We start from the raw sequence: 17,936 nt of genomic DNA on the forward strand, positions 1-17,936 counted from the left end.
GACTGCCATTAATGGAAGTAGGGTTTTGCAAGGCTTCGAGATAACGTGTAATACTTGAAAAAAAGAAAAAACGCTCAATGTATACCGTTCCTTCGTCAACAGTACACTTTCATTACTTTCACGCAATAGTCATGTCGAGGAATTTATCAATCAATGATCGGTGTACACGTCCAATGAAGTGTTTCCATAGCGCAAGTGAAATTTTAGGGTTGGAAATATTTCCGTCGGGCATACGTTTCACGAAAGCAAATGCCAGTCGCCCGCCTGTATGGGAACATGAAGGGGACTCTTGTTCCCACGGTCGGAAATGGTGGTGGGGGAAGGTACGTCTCCCCGACCGAGAAGCGGCAGCGTGTGACGTAAGCAAGTGTCGGTAGGGGAGAACTTTGAATCGAGGTCGGCTCCCTGCCAACGGACAGTTTTTTTGAAGGGGCGCACTATCGTTCGTCATTCCTCCACGTAAATGTTACGAAATCGGTTCGCATCACAGGGGCAGTAATGCCACCTCATAATCGCAATTGGGAAAAAGAGTGAAGCGCGATAAGCGAGGAAGGATAATAATTTCCTATTCCGTAATATAACTCGGAGTAAAACCACGAATTCCTGTCTCCGTGGCAGTGTGTTGGCATTGGGAGATAGATAAATGACATAAAGAAAAATGTATGAATGTAGGGAAAAACATTTTTTGTTCCAAGAATGGTGAAAACGATTTTTTACACATTGCTTAACCAACAAAGAGCATAACACCGTCAAGTCCGGAAAATGTAGATGAAGAAATTGGAACGACAAGAATTATCTTTCTCAAATTAATTCCCTCGTTACGCATTACATAATCATCTTTTGCCAGAAAATTTCTTTGAAGAAGTAAATGCATCCCTTGCGTTACATCGATCATTAAACAGTCGAAACAACAACAGGCGACATTTACCAATGGATTAAAGCTGAAACGAATCGCCATTACACCAACAAGCACACCGTTACGAAAGACATTTTTCATAAACACATTTTCAAAGATGGACCAAAAGATATAACGGAATTGAGAATTGCTTAAGCATAAAGGGACTGTTGTCTGGAAATGGTAACTATTCAACAGAAACAAAAGCAGATACAACCGCGAAGAAACCAGATCTTCCTTCGATTCTCAAGTCATGATAACTTTTTGAGGATTCGGTCATGTACTCGCCAACGGCCACACCACGTACAATTCACCGGTTCTCGTTCGATCACCGAAGTTAAACTACGTAGGGCCCGGATAGTACTTGGACGGGTGACCGCCTGGGAATACCGGGTGCTGTTGGCATTACTTTTATTCTTCAACTTGTTTAAAAAAAATATTTTCAATCACCTACCGCGAGCAATGCAGAGCAGGAATATGCCGCGAAAATTTCTTTTGAGAAAGAAATGTCACTATGTGAAATATTTTCTACATATTTTATTCGCGTGTTTCAAGAGTGACATTAATGTAGCGTTGGAGAGGAAAGGCTTTGGGAAAAATCCATTTTCAGTCATTACTGCAATCACTTCCTCGGAATTTATTCCCTAATGCGAGAGTTTCGTTGATTCCGATATGTGGTGAATGAGAGAAATAGGTTTGGGAATAATTTTAATTTGCATGCCACGCGACATTTTCCTTCGATCCTCGGTTATCACAGCGGGATTACATACTCTAAAGGCATGGAAATCGGCTTCCGCTTCCCGGTGTCCATTGGGAGATGGCGTGCAGAGGGTTTTTCATTGAATTATTAGAAATAGTTTAAACTACCCAAGTAATTAATAACGGTCATTTTCAGAAAAGATAAGGTTTGAAGATTGTTATCATACCATCGATGTTCAACGGTACATCTCCCTAACCATCCCACGGTACGTTTTCGCGAAAGCACGAAATTTCGATGCTCGATCAACAATACGCCATTACCTTGGCAACGAGGCAAGACGAGAATCAACAACACAGGCGTACGGGTAATGACAGCGCAGCACTCATTGACGTGGAATTAGTTACATTTCTTGGTTAAACGTGGCATTCTCGGATGGTATAATACATTGTATCGTATGCTGGACTCATCGCCTGCCGTTTCACGGAACCGTGTCTCGGGAGGTGGTGCGCCCTAGTGGCAGTTGCGGAACTATCGGCTAGGATTCTTGCATCACGCAAGAACCTCACGGAATTTGAGTAAAAATTTTAGGTATTAAAACGCAATGTGGAAGTGGTACTCGTCGCAAACACTGTGACAAGTGTTCCCTAATGTGCAAGTGAAGTCCCCGTGTCGATGTTGTCCCCGTGTTTGTGAAATGTATGGTAGAAGAAAGGCGGCGCAAAGTGAAGTGTTGGAAGGCGACAGAGGAAAAATTCGGAAAATAAATCCGTTATTGCGTGTGACTGAGAAAATGTGTTAACGCGAAGAAATTGGTAGTGCATACTTTCATGTGAATGTGGTAATTATGTCGTTGCATTGCAAATACAACCAATACATCATTTGTTTGTTCAGGCTGAAGATGGCCGATGTGTAGGAGTTTGCTGATAAGAAAGGCAAACGATAGGGAAATGTGGGGCGTAATGCAGTGAATTCATACATTAATTCTTTCCATAAATTACTGATCATGTTATTAGTTAAAGGCTGGGCGTCGTTAGGGAAATATAATTTTCATGGTTAAATGTTGGAATGAGCTGTTATGTTGTCAACGCTTCGAGAGTACACAAACTGTGTCATTATGGAAATTAGTTTGTTTTATGCAATTAAACTGGTCAGGAATAAGTGGTTTACCTTTCTTAGCATTTGAAAAGGTATGTGATGGAAATCGATACCCAAGGAGAGATATCATGATAGGTGAAGTTTGCAATTTGAAAACAAGTCTTAATTGTCGGGGCATTATGCAGAATAACATTGCTATTTGATGTTCGGAAATTGTAAAACTTGACTGGAGTATGCGTTTTAGGAAGTGTATCAATGGAAGCGTTAGTCCATGGCGATAGTTTGGGAATAGAATGATGATTGGGGGAATGTTGATATGTGCAGTTGTGGCATCAGGGCTTGGAGATTACATAATATGTGATATAAATGAAATTGTAATGAGTCGTGCAATGAAACTCGTCAGGAATACGTGCATTAACTCTTCCTTCGTTTTAAAAGTGAACTGGTGTTAATCCGTGAAAGAACATAGTTTTGATAAGGGAACGGCAGACATTTGTGTGGCTGAGTAAATGAAATTCCAATTGTGATATTCAAAATTATTCATAAAAACCATAATTACCGAGGGATTCTGACGGGATGCGTTCTAAAACGTTAACAATAGTAAAACATACATTAGTGTCGAGTTTCGTAGCGTTAGAGTAATTAGTTTAAAAAATATTCCGGTTGAAGTGACTGAAATATTGCAGAGGCTAAATATTGAATAACAACATTATGTCCTATAGACAGTGAAAACCAGCGGATTCTGGTGGGACAAGTTTTAAAACAATAGGAGAGATAAGGCAATTGTCGGTGACGAGTGTCAGTGCGATTGAATCAATGGTTGAATTAATATGTTACAATGTGTGTATGACATAATGACATTAAATGTGTCATACTCAAAATTATTCATAAAAACCATAATTACCGAGGGATTTTGACGGGATGCGTTTTAAAACGTTAACAATAGTAAAACATACGTTAGTGTCGAGTTTCGTAGCGTTAGAGTAATTAGTTTAAAAAATATTCCAGTTGAAGTGACTGAAATATTGCACAGGCTAAATAATGAATAACAACATTATGTCCTATAAACAGTGAAAACCAGCGGATTTTGGTGGGACAAGTTTTAAAACAATAGGAGAAATAAGGCAATTGTCGGTGACGAGTGTCAGTGCGATTGAATCAATGGTTGAATTAATATGTTACAATGTGTGTATGACATAATGACATTAAATGTGTCATACTCAAAATTATTCATAAAAACCATAATTACCGAGGGATTTTGACGGGATGCGTTTTAAAACGTTAACAATAGTAAAACATACGTTAGTGTCGAGTTTCGTAGCGTTAGAGTAATTAGTTTAAAAAATATTCCGGTTGAAGTGACTGAAATATTGCAGAGGCTAAATATTGAATAACAACATTATGTCCTATAAACAGTGAAAACCAGCGGATTTTGGTGGGACAAGTTTTAAAACAATAGGAGAGATAAGGCAATTGTTGGTGACGAGTGTCAGTGCGATTGAGTCAATGGTTTAATTGATATGTTACATTGTGTGTATGACAAAATGACATTAAATGTGTCACACTCAAAATTATTCATAAAAACCATAATTACCGAGGGATTTTGACGGGATGCATTTTAAAACGTTCACAATAGTAAAACATACGTTAGTGTCGAGTTTCGTAGCGTTAGAATAATTAGTTTGAAAAATATTCCGGTTGAAGTGACTGAAATATTGCAGAGGCTAAATATTGAAAAACAACATTATGTCCTATAGACAGTGAAAACCAGCGGATTTTGGTGGGACAAGTTTTAAAACAATAGGAGAAATAAGGCAATTGTCGGTGACGTGTGTCAGTGCGATTGAATGAATGGTTGAATTAATATGTTACAATGTGTGTATGACATAATGACATTAAATGTGTCACACTCAAAATTATTCATAAAAACCATAATTACCGAGGGATTTTGACGGGATGCGTTTTAAAACGTTAACAATAGTAAAACATACGTTAGTGTCGAGTTTCGTAGCGTTAGAGTAATTAGTTTAAAAAATATTCCGGTTGAAGTGACTGAAATATTGCAGAGGCTAAATATTGAAAAACAACATTATGTCCTATAGACAGTGAAAACCAGCGGATTTTGGTGGGACAAGTTTTAAAACAATAGGAGAAATAAGGCAATTGTCGGTGACGAGTGTCAGTGCGATTGAATTAATGGTTGAATTAATATGTTACAATGTGTGTATGACATAATGACATTAAATGTGTCACACTCAAAATTATTCATAAAAACCATAATTACCGAGGGATTTTGACGGGATGCGTTTTAAAACGTTAACAATAGTAAAACATACGTTAGTGTCGAGTTTCGTAGCGTTAGAGTAATTAGTTTAAAAAATATACCGGTTGAAGTGACTGAAATATTGCAGAGGCTAAATATTGAAAAACAACATTATGTCCTATAGACAGTGAAAACCAGCGGATTTTGGTGGGACAAGTTTTAAAACAATAGGAGACATAAGGCAATTGTCGGTGACGAGTGTCAGTGCGATTGAATTAATGGCTGAATTAATATGTTACAATGTGTGTATGACATAATGACATTAAATGTGTCATACTCAAAATTATTCATAAAAACCATAATTACCGAGGGATTTTGACGGGATGCGTTTTAAAACGTTAACAATAGTAAAACATACGTTAGTGTCGAGTTTCGTAGCGTTAGAGTAATTAGTTTAAAAAATATTCCGGTTGAAGTGACTGAAATATTGCAGAGGCTAAATATTGAAAAACAACATTATGTCCTATAGACAGTGAAAACCAGCGGATTTTGGTGGGACAAGTTTTAAAACAATAGGAGAGATAAGGCAATTGTCGGTGACGAGTGTCAGTGCGATTGAATGAATGGTTGAAATAATATGTTACAATGTGTGTATGACATAATGACATTAAATGTGTCATACTCAAAATTATTCATAAAAACCATAATTACCGAGGGATTTTGACGGGATGCGTTTTAAAACGTTAACAATAGTAAAACATACGTTAGTGTCGAGTTTCGTAGCGTTAGAGTAATTAGTTTAAAAAATATACCGGTTGAAGTGACTGAAATATTGCAGAGGCTAAATATTGAAAAACAACATTATGTCCTATAGACAGTGAAAACCAGCGGATTTTGGTGGGACAAGTTTTAAAACAATAGGAGAAATAAGGCAATTGTCGGTGACGTGTGTCAGTGCGATTGAATGAATGGTTGAATTAATATGTTACAATGTGTGTATGACATAATGACATTAAATGTGTCATACTCAAAATTATTCATAAAAACCATAATTACCGAGGGATTTTGACGGGATGCGTTTTAAAACGTTAACAATAGTAAAACATACGTTAGTGTCGAGTTTCGTAGCGTTAGAGTAATTAGTTTAAAAAATATTCCGGTTGAAGTGACTGAAATATTGCAGAGGCTAAATATTGAAAAACAACATTATGTCCTATAGACAGTGAAAACCAGCGGATTTTGGTGGGACAAGTTTTAAAACAATAGGAGAAATAAGGCAATTGTCGGTGACGAGTGTCAGTGCGATTGAATTAATGGTTGAATTAATATGTTACAATGTGTGTATGACATAATGACATTAAATGTGTCACACTCAAAATTATTCATAAAAACCATAATTACCGAGGGATTTTGACGGGATGCGTTTTAAAACGTTAACAATAGTAAAACATACGTTAGTGTCGAGTTTCGTAGCGTTAGAGTAATTAGTTTAAAAAATATACCGGTTGAAGTGACTGAAATATTGCAGAGGCTAAATATTGAAAAACAACATTATGTCCTATAGACAGTGAAAACCAGCGGATTTTGGTGGGACAAGTTTTAAAACAATAGGAGAAATAAGGCAATTGTCGGTGACGAGTGTCAGTGCGATTGAATTAATGGCTGAATTAATATGTTACAATGTGTGTATGACATAATGACATTAAATGTGTCATACTCAAAATTATTCATAAAAACCATAATTACCGAGGGATTTTGACGGGATGCGTTTTAAAACGTTAACAATAGTAAAACATACGTTAGTGTCGAGTTTCGTAGCGTTAGAGTAATTAGTTTAAAAAATATTCCGGTTGAAGTGACTGAAATATTGCAGAGGCTAAATATTGAAAAACAACATTATGTCCTATAGACAGTGAAAACCAGCGGATTTTGGTGGGACAAGTTTTAAAACAATAGGAGAGATAAGGCAATTGTCGGTGACGAGTGTCAGTGCGATTGAATGAATGGTTGAAATAATATGTTACAATGTGTGTATGACATAATGACATTAAATGTGTCATACTCAAAATTATTCATAAAAACCATAATTACCGAGGGATTTTGACGGGATGCGTTTTAAAACGTTAACAATAGTAAAACATACGTTAGTGTCGAGTTTCGTATCGTTAGAATAATTAGTTTTAAAAATATTCCAGTAGAAGTGCCTGAAAAATTGCAGAGGATAAATATTGAATAACAACATTATGTCCTATAAACAGTGAAAACCAGCGGATTTTGGTGGGACAAGTTTTAAAACAATAGGAGAAATTAGGCAATTGTCGGTGACGAGTGTCAGTGCGATTGAATTAATGGTTTAATTAATATGTTACACTCCCTGGCTGTCGACATGAAATTCCTAGGGTCAAACTCAATATTATTTATAAAAACGATAATTACCGAGGGATTTTGATGGGAGACATTTTAAAACGTTCTTAAAGTGAAAACAGACATTATTGAGGAGTATCATAGTCTCTGAATGAATACTTTCAAAATACGCCATTTTTTGGGTTGAAAGTAAGCGAAGACTGAATTTTCAATATCAGCATTATGTCATATGAACAGTAAAAACCAGTGGATTTTGATGGGACCGGTTTTAAAACGACAAGAAAATTAAGACAAATATTCGTGACAAGTGTCAGTGCAACGGAGTAAATAGTTTTAAAAATGTGTTACAGTTGCTAATGAGTTAATCAAATTTCCATTTTCATACTCAAAATTATTTCTAAAAACCATAATTACCGTGGGATTTGGACGGGAGACGTTTCAAAACTTAGGTGTATTCAAAAAGAACATTATAGCGGAGTTCCGTAGCCACAGAATGAATACTTTGAAAAATATCCCATATTATGTGTCTGACAGCAAATGCTGATTTTTCAATATCAACGTTATGTCATATGAACAGTAAAAACCAGTGAATTTTGATGGGACCGGTTTTAAAACGACAAGGAAATTAAGGCAATTATTCGTGACTAGTGTCAGTGCGACTGATTCCATGGTTTAAGAAATATATTGTAATCCGTTGCTGACAAAAACAAATTTCCAATGCCATACTCCAAATTATTCATAAAAAGCAATAATTACAGAGGGATTTGGACGGGAGACGTTTTAGAACGTTAACATAAATTGAAACAAACATTATCGTGGACCTTCAGTGCGACGGAATTGAAAATTTCAACAATGTTCCATGCTCTGTGCCCGTCACATTGCAAAGTGTCCGTTTAAACTCAACAAGTGAGCGTGGAAACCACACTTCCGGTCGGATTTTCATGAGGCACGTTTTAAAACGTGCAGAAAAATGACAATTAATTATTTGGAGACAAAGTTCGACAGAATAATAGCTACGTTAATGCCACATACGTGGCTACTGCGACAGCGCACGATGTATTCGTCGTAGGCGTGTGACATTTCGTCATAACATGCAGATTGTCACTTCATGCATTGCAATAGGGATATGTGAAGTTCGAAAGGAATAACTCCGAAGTCGTACTCGCTCTTTTCCTTCGTAATTCCGCAATCAGACAGTGAAATGCATCGGAAATATTGACAAACGAAGTAAGTCAAAGGAAAATTGATTTGCCAAAAGAGGTAATTGTAAGAATGCCGAAACAACAAATACCACGTTTCAGGAAATAGCAAAGTTAGGTTTAAAACTTGGACGTTACCGTAGAGAGTGGAATTAATCCACAGAACAATGTACGAAAAACTAACAAAGGGAAAGTTATCGATCGGCGATGTGAAGAGTACATCTTTTCCCTTGCACGTCCGCATTCACGAATATACGTTCCTGCGGGAAAGACACATCATTTCCAATCCCGAAGTGGCGTGTGGTAATTTAAGTAATACGTGTAACGCGCTACGTCGTCACAATGTTGTAGGGAACGGTAATTCATTTTCACAAAAGTCATTCAAAATCAGCCTTCTCACACACAGAAAATCGCAGTCATCAATTTCCAGAATCGCACGCTAGACCAGAAATATCCTGCGACTCGAGTATGGAAAAGCCAGCCTCACTCGACAATCCCTCCCGTCGAGGCGTAATTTTTTTTTCACCAACCTTTCGCAATCCCTGCCCAGGAATCAAATTCACCACATTCCCCCCCAGAATAGGCACAGAAAGCGCACGGAGTGAAACGAACGGGGCGAACCGAAAACCGTAGGAGCGTCAAACGGAGTCATTCCATTTCCTTCGAATATCACGACTCGCGGCGCAATCGGAATACTCTCGCGACATTCAGCCCCCGCCGGAAAGGGGAAACGATAATCGAGTGCCGCCGTTTGTGGAATAACGGCACGAGAACAAAAATTATGGACATTCGTCCGCTTCTCCCGGGGATCGCGGGTTCGCGGCAGCGCGAACGATCGCAGTCGCACGCGGAAAGAGTGATTTCGGCGTCGCGAAAAGGCGAGATCGAGGGAAACAGTCGCGTTTCGGCGACGCCGAAGTGGCGTCTCGATCGTCGATCGAAATCGCCGCAAACTCGGATCGAAAAGTGCAACAGACGAATGCACAACCGCGGATCGAGTCGTCGCGACACGACGCCGATCCGTCCGACAGGCACATCTTCCGACCATCGTTCTCCGTCCGCGGGGCGCCGTCCAGACCGGCGCCGGCGTGCCGGCACACGCAGGAAGGTTCAGAGAAACGGCGAGGCAGGTCGCCGATCGACCACGCGAACCCGCGACGCCACGGCGACACTTTAATTATCGGGTCGGAAGGCGCGCCGGTGACATGCCGTATTTCGCTCGGGCGCCGCGGCGCCCGCGACGTTCCGGTCGCCGACGGCGGGCCGCCCGCGCGCGGCCGGGACTGTCGCCTCGCGCGTCGAGATCGGACGCCGACGTCGGAGCCGCCGGCGCCGTCCGAAACGATAAAGTGCGAGACGAAGTCGAGTACAAAGATTCGAAGGAGAACGCCGACGACAAGTTCGACAGCGGCGAACGCGCTCCGAAATGGTACGATATCTCGAAGGTGGGAAACGCGAAATTTTGAAAATTTTCATACCTCTCGTCCGAGACCATGGCAGACGCTACCGCAGCAGCCGCAGCAGCGCCCCCGGCGGCCCAGCCGTCCGGCACCGCAGCCGTCAAGCCCCTGCCCGCCGCCTCCGCAGCATCCAAGAAGGCCAGCAAGGGCGCCGCCTCCAAGAAGGCCCGCGCAAAGCCCTCGCATCCACCGACCTCCGAGATGGTCAACAACGCCGTCAAGAGCCTCAAGGAACGCGGCGGCTCCTCCCTCCAGGCCATCAAGAAGTACATCGCCGCCTCCTACAAGGTCGACGCCGAGAAGCTCTCCCCCTTCATCAAGAAGTACCTCAAGTCCGCCGTCACCTCCGGCACACTCGTACAGACCAAGGGCAAGGGAGCGTCGGGGTCCTTCAAGCTGAGCTCCACCACGCTGAAGGACAAGGCTGCACCCGCTGCAGCCAAGGCGAAGAAGACCGCAGCCAAGAAGACGGCCGCGGCCAAGAAGCCCAAGCCCGCGAAGAAGGAGAAGGCTGCCACCAAGCGGTCCGCGCCCAAGGAGCGCTCCAAGTCCGCGCCTCCCGCGAAGAAGGCAAAGAAAGCAGACAAGCCCAAGAAGAAGCCCGCAGCAGCCAAGCCAGCGGCGAAGGCAGCAAAGTCCCCATCGAAGGCGAAGAAGGCGCCCACCAAGCCCAAGGCGCCCAAGCCCAAGAAGACGCCCACCAAGCCCAAGCCCGCGGCAGCAAAGAAGGCCGCCGCCGCCCCCAAGAAGAAGTGAGCGACCGAACCTCGCAGGTTCACCGAACTTCGATGTACGCGAAGTTCAATTTAGGCCCTCTTAAGGGCCATCAAGTCATACAGATGACTATTTTCCATGCTTAAAACAAAATTCCAAACTCCTTCACCTTACCCAATAAAGTTTCAAACCTTACCCATTGAAGGAAATGAGTAGATGGACAATATTCCTTCTACAAATCCGCTAATTTTACGTCAAATTAATGCACCTTCCATTGAAGGTTGTCTGATAATTTTTTGGCAGTAAAAATTTACCTATGAAACTAAGTTTCGAAAGAGACGTCTGCTGCAGCAGAAAGCCTGATTGCTCAAAAGAATGAAGTACTTGCGTATCACATATTTGCAACCAAGACGGTCGATTGTTGAAAACAATGAAATCTTGGCGAATGTCATTGTTGCATTAGTATTTTCCGTGACAATACTGCTGGCGGAAAACAATCGTCGCGCATGGCAACATCTCCTAACGACATTTTTTGAGTTCGAGAGATGCCTACATTGTCGTAACTCGATAAAGGATTGAGTGTACTCCTGACTTTGTTATTCTGAAAGAACTTCGTAATTTCCGTTACCTATGAAATTTTAATTGCCATTCTGTAAAGATAACATTTTCCGTCAGGAAACTGCCAGGATGCCAAGCACTCCATCTGCAAAAAAACATCTTTTCATAAGTTATATTCATACCTTCCAGTATTCATTTAAACTATTTTTCATTAGTTAATTATAATTATCATTAATTACAACTTTATTATTTTTTCATTCTCTTTCAGCTTTTCTTTATGAAATATTATTTCATTCTCGTCGATGAAAGCAATGGGAAACAATCGTCTGTATGACGTCTAGTCCTGAAAAGGACTTTTGTTTTTGTGCCGACAAGAAGTCGACAGCGACGACGATCTAAGCGCGCTCTCCGCGGATACGGCGTGCCAGCTGGATGTCCTTTGGCATGATGGTGACGCGCTTGGCGTGGATGGCGCACAGGTTGGTGTCCTCGAAAAGACCCACGAGGTAGGCCTCGGACGCCTCCTGCAAAGCCATGACGGCGGAGCTCTGGAAGCGGAGGTCGGTCTTGAAGTCCTGGGCGATCTCACGGACCAGGCGCTGGAAGGGCAGCTTGCGGATCAGAAGCTCGGTGCTCTTCTGGTATCTCCTGATCTCTCGGAGGGCCACGGTACCTGGGCGATACCTGTGGGGCTTCTTCACTCCACCGGTGGCCGGCGCGCTCTTGCGAGCGGCCTTGGTGGCCAGCTGCTTCCTGGGGGCTTTGCCTCCGGTCGACTTACGGGCTGTCTGCTTGGTACGTGCCATTTTCCTGTCGGGAAAGTAACTAACCTGGGCAATTCAATTCAATTCAAAAAGGTTTATTTCCATACTGCAAGTTTTACATGGATATTTACATAGTGAGGTAGAGTATTATAATATATACAGTAGGTCCCCGTTATAGGAAATTTTCCTCTTCAGGGCATGTCACAATTGTTATTATTTATACATTGTTTGTGAGCATGTAGCAGATATGGCAAAAAAAAATCAGAAAATCTGGAACTCTTTTCTTCCGGGATGGCTATTGGTCCGACATTTGTCCGAGACGTGAGGGAAACCTAACCTGGGCGATTTCTCGACCCAATATATTGGCATGAGTGTGTAGACTCTTACATGTGCCGAAATGTGATTGGCTGAGAGTGCGAGACCGTCGAAAGACGTTATAAAATGGAAAGCCGAAAGTCAAGCAAGCACGATTCTCTCACCGAGACAGCAGCAACATGACCGGACGAGGCAAGGGAGGAAAAGGCTTGGGGAAAGGAGGCGCCAAGCGTCATCGCAAGGTTCTTCGCGACAACATCCAGGGCATCACCAAGCCGGCCATTCGCCGTCTGGCCCGCCGCGGAGGTGTCAAGCGTATCTCCGGACTCATCTACGAGGAGACCCGCGGTGTCCTCAAGGTGTTCCTTGAGAACGTGATCCGTGACGCCGTCACCTACACCGAACACGCCAAGAGGAAGACCGTGACCGCCATGGACGTCGTGTACGCCCTCAAGCGCCAGGGACGCACCCTGTACGGATTCGGTGGTTAGATTTCCATCGCGGCAGCAGCCCATTACATCTGGCAGCTGCAGCATCATCGAATAACAAAGGTCCTTTTCAGGACCATAGAACATGCAGGATATTATTTGCCATTGCTTACACTCGTCGCAATCACAGAAATGTGATGTCATCGATAATACATGAGAACTAAGGTACTGGTTGAGTAAAGAAAAAAAAATTGATGGAATTGTCACATGACAAGTTACTATTATGCTAGTAAACCAAATACTTTCATTCATATTGAAAGTTGATTGAGTAAACTGCTGAGGGACGATCAATTTGTTTCTATTTCTTAATCCAACCCATATTACCGACTTCAACAATAATGGTCAGTAAGTGTTCTATTTCCGGTAGTTATTGTTACATTTTACAGCGGCACAAGCCGTTAACAATGTCGTCCATTGATAGTGTTACTTAGCAACGACCAAACGCCTTCGTCGATTTTCAAACAATTCTTCGACCGAATGCGGTGATTATGACACATTGTTATACATCGCCTATCTGTTGCTTAGAAACGCACTGCTGCCAACATATTTTCCAACTGCTACATAGCATTCGGACTTTTTGGATATCCATTCAAATGTTCCTTTTACAAGGCGAAGCTATGGTATTGCAACATGTTTTTCCCCCATCATAATACTAATCCCTTAATTACTATTCATTCATCATCACAGTTTCTCTTACTCTGTTTTTTCCACAGAGCTTTTTCTTCGGTGTTGGTATGCTTTCGTCACACTTGCTATCGTTCTATTATGATATAATTTTCAAATTTTATAACCACTCGACAACTCGATCCACGAGCTCTCCACCTGAGAAACAGAAAGTAATTTCTAGACTTTTTATGTGCATATTTTGGGAAGAGTACCAAATTCTTTGACATAGTCGTAAGACTGACAGACCTAGATGGTTTGCGGTCCTAAAAAGGACCATTTTTTTATTCTCTTCGTAAGAAGAGAACGCTTAAGCCTTCTTCTCGGTCTTCTTGGGCAGAAGCACGGCCTGGATGTTAGGCAAGACACCACCCTGGGCGATGGTGACGCCAGACAGGAGCTTGTTCAACTCCTCGTCGTTGCGGATGGCCAGCTGAAGATGACGGGGAATGATCCTCGTCTTCTTGTTGTCACGGGCAGCGTTGCCTGCCAATTCCAGGACTTCGGCGGCCAGGTACTCCATGACGGCGGCGAGGTACACGGGGGCACCGGCACCGACGCGCTCGGCGTAGTTGCCCTTGCGGAGAAGACGGTGAATACGTCCCACGGGGAACTGAAGTCCGGCCCTGCTGGAACGGGACTTGGACTTGCCCTTGACTTTGCCTCCCTTTCCTCGTCCGGACATGATGAATCAAGCTGGTTTCGGCGTTACGGTGCAGACCTCACGACGAATCGTTGAGATCTGCACACTCCCCGTGTGGTTTATACATATTCTGGGCTGCCGCTGGCCGACGGCTCAGCCTCATCGACCAATCCCGTATCGCCGAGTCGCCACTCTACGGAATATAATCTGACTCCGTTGCCGTGGCGGTACATCTCGCTGCTACGCAACGTTGATACCAACATGCCACCTAAGACTAGCGGAAAGGCTGCCAAGAAGGCCGGCAAGGCCCAGAAGAACATCTCCAAGGGAGACAAGAAGAAGAAGCGCAGGAGGAAGGAGAGCTACGCAATCTACATCTACAAGGTGTTGAAGCAGGTCCACCCTGACACCGGTATCTCCTCCAAGGCCATGAACATCATTAACTCCTTCGTCAACGACATCTTCGAGAGGATCGCCGCCGAGGCTTCCCGTCTCGCTCATTACAACAAGCGCTCCACCATCACCTCCAGGGAGGTGCAGACCGCCGTCAGGCTCCTGCTCCCCGGTGAACTGGCCAAGCACGCCGTGTCTGAGGGCACCAAGGCTGTGACCAAGTACACCAGCTCCAAGTAAATTACTTGGTAGCACCCCAACGGCCCTTTTTAGGGCCCTACATCATTCAGTGTGATGTTTCCATTGCTTACTTCAACGACAAAAACGAAGTTCCACTTTAAAATTCACAACGGTAGTCCATATCTCATTTTCAGTGCTCAGAAGGTCCTAATTTTTATGATTAATCCTTGGTTGCCATAGCAACAGATTGTTGATCATGCATCAGTTATTTCATTCCAACAGTCTGTGATTGTTGCCGTCGCATTGTCAAAGCGAAGTTAGACGGTGTCTCCGGGCTCTCTCAAATGTTCAAGTTCAAAAACCGTTTTTCCACGAGCGTTACAGATACAATGTTCCCACAAATTAATAATTTATTCAACATTATTTTCTCTTTCCTTATCTTCATGGCAGATATTTTTCCTTTCCCTCTATCGCGTACATGAATTTCTACTATCGCTATATGTAAAGTCCTCCGTAACGTCTCCACAGTTCCTCGTTGCATGACAATCCGTCCAGTGCGTTCAAATTTTGTCTACTTGCAGCCGCACGAGACGATCGTTAACGTTATTTCCTTGTTATGACAACAAAAGGCACTTTGTAACTCAGAAAACTGGTGGGACAGTTTCTCTTACGTCAAACCGTTTGTCCGTTATTCCATCATTTTCAGTTCACTCCATATTCCACGTTGGCAGCCCATTGTAATCCATCTTCGAAAGCCTCTACTTTGTCACGGGAGGTCCGCGCTTCAGCTGTCTTCCTTTCCGCAACATTTATGAAAACTAACTCTTACAGATCCATTTCCGAAACTGATACTTTTGAAATGGAAATTTTTTATGCGCCGTTGATGCTCAATTTCATTCCTGTATGACATTTAACTCCAAATTGTTACAAAGTCAGATAGTGAACTATCGAATCTAATCACCGAATGAGTATAACATTCTTCAAAAGCCATACATATCTTCGCCAACGGCCATACCGGACGGACGTGTTTGCGGAGCGCTCTGCTAGCCCGAACGCGAGATAAGACACCCGGCCGGGAGGCCTGCCTCGGCCGCCCGCGCGAGGCGACGATCGCCCGTTCTGGCGATCGTCTTTTGTTTTTTCGTGTGTTTGACGATCGGAAAAAATTTCCGGAGCAACCATGTGATTTCTGTTTTTTCTCTCTACCGACCTACGGGCTATAGTTTAGCCACAGTGAAACAGTGTTTGAAGGTTTTTCTTTAGTTTATTCTACGAGTGGTGATTAAGTTACTTTTTTCTTTGTTTTGGTGAGTAGCGGAGTGTGCTCGCCCCTGCCTGCGCGCAGTCTGCGCCGGGCAGGATTATCATCAGCGATCCCCTTTTTCTTTCTCCCCAATTTGTTTCGTGTTCTTCCCCCCCCAATGTGCTTATGTTAGTGTGATGATGGAAGTCAATCGCACTAACACGATCGTCATCACGACGGAGGAAACGGCGAGATTCGCTACACCGCTGGAGGCGCACGTTTTTGTAAAGAAGACGTTGGGCCTCGCGGTGGAGGATGTCGACGGTATTCAGATCGGTTATAACCGAAGGAACATATATTTGAAGTTAAAAAATGAAATTATCCTGAAGAAGGTCTTAGAAATGAAAACGAGAACGCTACCTTTTCCCACCCAGGAGGGAAAAATCATGACGGCCAACATAGACTCCACGGACGACGCCCCTGTCCTCGTAAAAATCATGTGCCTGCCGCTAGAGATGCCCATCGCAGTGGTCACCGATGAGCTCAGGCGATTTGGCGACATCAAATCATGCTGGGAAGGGGTGTGGAGGGGCAAGGACCTCCTCGGTGGCACCAGAACTGGCACCTTTTTTGTAAAAATGGTTGTTAAAGCAAATATCCCCTCCTACCTCAACTTCAGAGGCCACAGGGCCCTGATACTCTACGAGGGGCAAAAAAAGACGTGTGCCCGGTGCCACGAGGAGGGCCACGTTCGTAAGAACTGTCCGCGAAACGACTTTGGAAGGCGTTTTGCGGATGTGGCAGCCCGTTCCCCCTCTGCACCCGCGGACGACGAAGAGACAACAGCTGACATCGCTCAGCATCTTTCAACGATGGAGGATGAACCGTCGAAGCCTATCCCTCCAAATCCGAAGAGACCCCCTTCCCCGGCTGACATCATCCCTGACCTCAACCCCGACAGCTCAAAAAAGCAGAAAATAGCCGACGAGGCCTCAAAGGTCTCATACTATACGCCCACAGAATATCCCCCCCTCCCCCAACGAGTGCCGGCCCCTGACCATACAAATCGTCATATCCTCGCGTCTGTTCGGGTCATCGAGTCCTTTGACCAGCAGACCGATGACGAAGGCGACCTAAAGTCTTCCAAAGAAGGACTGATGGACACCAGCGGTGCGGAACCTGCTACAGAACACGTGGCAGATAACGCAGCGGAATATGAGGGTGAAATAATAGAAGACCTTTTCACCCCAAACGAAGTAATTACCATCAGCACCGTCACTTCCCCCTCCACCTCCCCTACCTCCCTTTCCCTTCACAACTCCCTCTCCGACCTCTCGCATATCAGCGAGAGCGACCCCATCCCATCCCTCACCCTCGACATGGCGGAGAAAGGCGACCGGCAGGCGACGACCTCCCCCACACGCTCGCCGTCCCACGGAGCTGTCCCTCCCAGCGGGAGTCTAAGTGGCAGCGATGCCGAACCGGAGCGGGGTGTGGGAGAAGGCGGAAGCAGCCAAGAGCAGCCGACGGATTCTCGACGCTCACGCCGCCGATCCCATAACGGGTCGTCGAGACGAAAGAGCAAACAAAAGACGGAAGACGTGCCCCCTTATTCAAGTTCGATTCCCACGTGAGTCTTTCTTCCCACTGGCCCGTAATGAAAATTCTTTCCTTAAACATTGCGGGGATTTATAATCCCCTTAAGATAAATTTAATTCTAAATTTCATAAAAACACAAAATATAGACATCGCATGTATTCAAGAGTCATTAGAGGGGATCATTTGGCCTGACCCCCTCTACCGGTCCTTCGCCAATTGCGACGGGCCGGGCCGAGGTACGACTATTTTAATTAAATCCGGGCTTCCGGTAAGAAATATCAGATTCCACCCCTCAGGGAGAATAACCTCCCTAACTGTATTCGACATCCATGTGGTAAACGTCTACGCTCCTGCGCATGTTGAGCGGAGGGTGGACAGAGATTTGTTTTTAAATGAAACA

The 17,936-nt window shown here is 43.8% G+C and overlaps 5 protein-coding genes and 1 non-coding gene across 6 annotated transcripts; 4 read left to right on the top strand and 2 right to left on the bottom strand.

The window, feature by feature from the left end:
• The first annotated feature begins 1,181 nt into the window (after positions 1 to 1,181).
• LOC124173560 lies at positions 1,182 to 1,300 on the top strand. Its single transcript, XR_006868612.1, has one exon. It is a non-coding gene; the product is annotated as a 5S ribosomal RNA (ribosomal RNA).
• Positions 1,301 to 9,203: 7,903 nt separating this feature from the next.
• Positions 9,204 to 10,803, top strand: LOC124173555 (late histone H1-like). Its single transcript, XM_046552986.1, has one exon. The coding sequence runs from the start codon at positions 10,010 to 10,012 to the stop codon at positions 10,730 to 10,732; it is 723 nt and encodes a 240-aa protein (XP_046408942.1). The 5' UTR covers positions 9,204 to 10,009; the 3' UTR covers positions 10,733 to 10,803.
• Positions 10,804 to 11,584: 781 nt separating this feature from the next.
• Positions 11,585 to 12,518, bottom strand: LOC124173556 (histone H3). The gene is made up of 2 exons (XM_046552987.1): positions 12,350 to 12,518; positions 11,585 to 12,078 (listed from the first exon to the last, which is right to left on the bottom strand). The coding sequence occupies exon 2, from the start codon at positions 12,052 to 12,054 to the stop codon at positions 11,644 to 11,646; it is 411 nt and encodes a 136-aa protein (XP_046408943.1). The 5' UTR covers positions 12,055 to 12,078; positions 12,350 to 12,518; the 3' UTR covers positions 11,585 to 11,643.
• Positions 12,506 to 12,896, top strand: LOC124173558 (histone H4). Its single transcript, XM_046552990.1, has one exon. The coding sequence runs from the start codon at positions 12,507 to 12,509 to the stop codon at positions 12,816 to 12,818; it is 312 nt and encodes a 103-aa protein (XP_046408946.1). The 5' UTR covers position 12,506; the 3' UTR covers positions 12,819 to 12,896.
• An 839-nt stretch (positions 12,897 to 13,735) lies between these two features.
• LOC124173557 (histone H2A) lies at positions 13,736 to 14,334 on the bottom strand. Its single transcript, XM_046552989.1, has one exon. It carries the CDS (start codon positions 14,161 to 14,163, stop codon positions 13,789 to 13,791), a length of 375 nt encoding a protein of 124 aa, XP_046408945.1. The 5' UTR covers positions 14,164 to 14,334; the 3' UTR covers positions 13,736 to 13,788.
• Positions 14,335 to 14,382: 48 nt separating this feature from the next.
• On the top strand, positions 14,383 to 14,754 carry LOC124173559 (histone H2B-like). Its single transcript, XM_046552991.1, has one exon. The coding sequence runs from the start codon at positions 14,383 to 14,385 to the stop codon at positions 14,752 to 14,754; it is 372 nt and encodes a 123-aa protein (XP_046408947.1).
• The last annotated feature ends 3,182 nt before the right edge of the window (positions 14,755 to 17,936 follow it).

This window comes from Ischnura elegans, unplaced genomic scaffold, assembly GCF_921293095.1.
Source record: "Ischnura elegans unplaced genomic scaffold, ioIscEleg1.1, whole genome shotgun sequence".
NCBI classification, from domain to species: domain Eukaryota; kingdom Metazoa; phylum Arthropoda; class Insecta; order Odonata; family Coenagrionidae; genus Ischnura; species Ischnura elegans.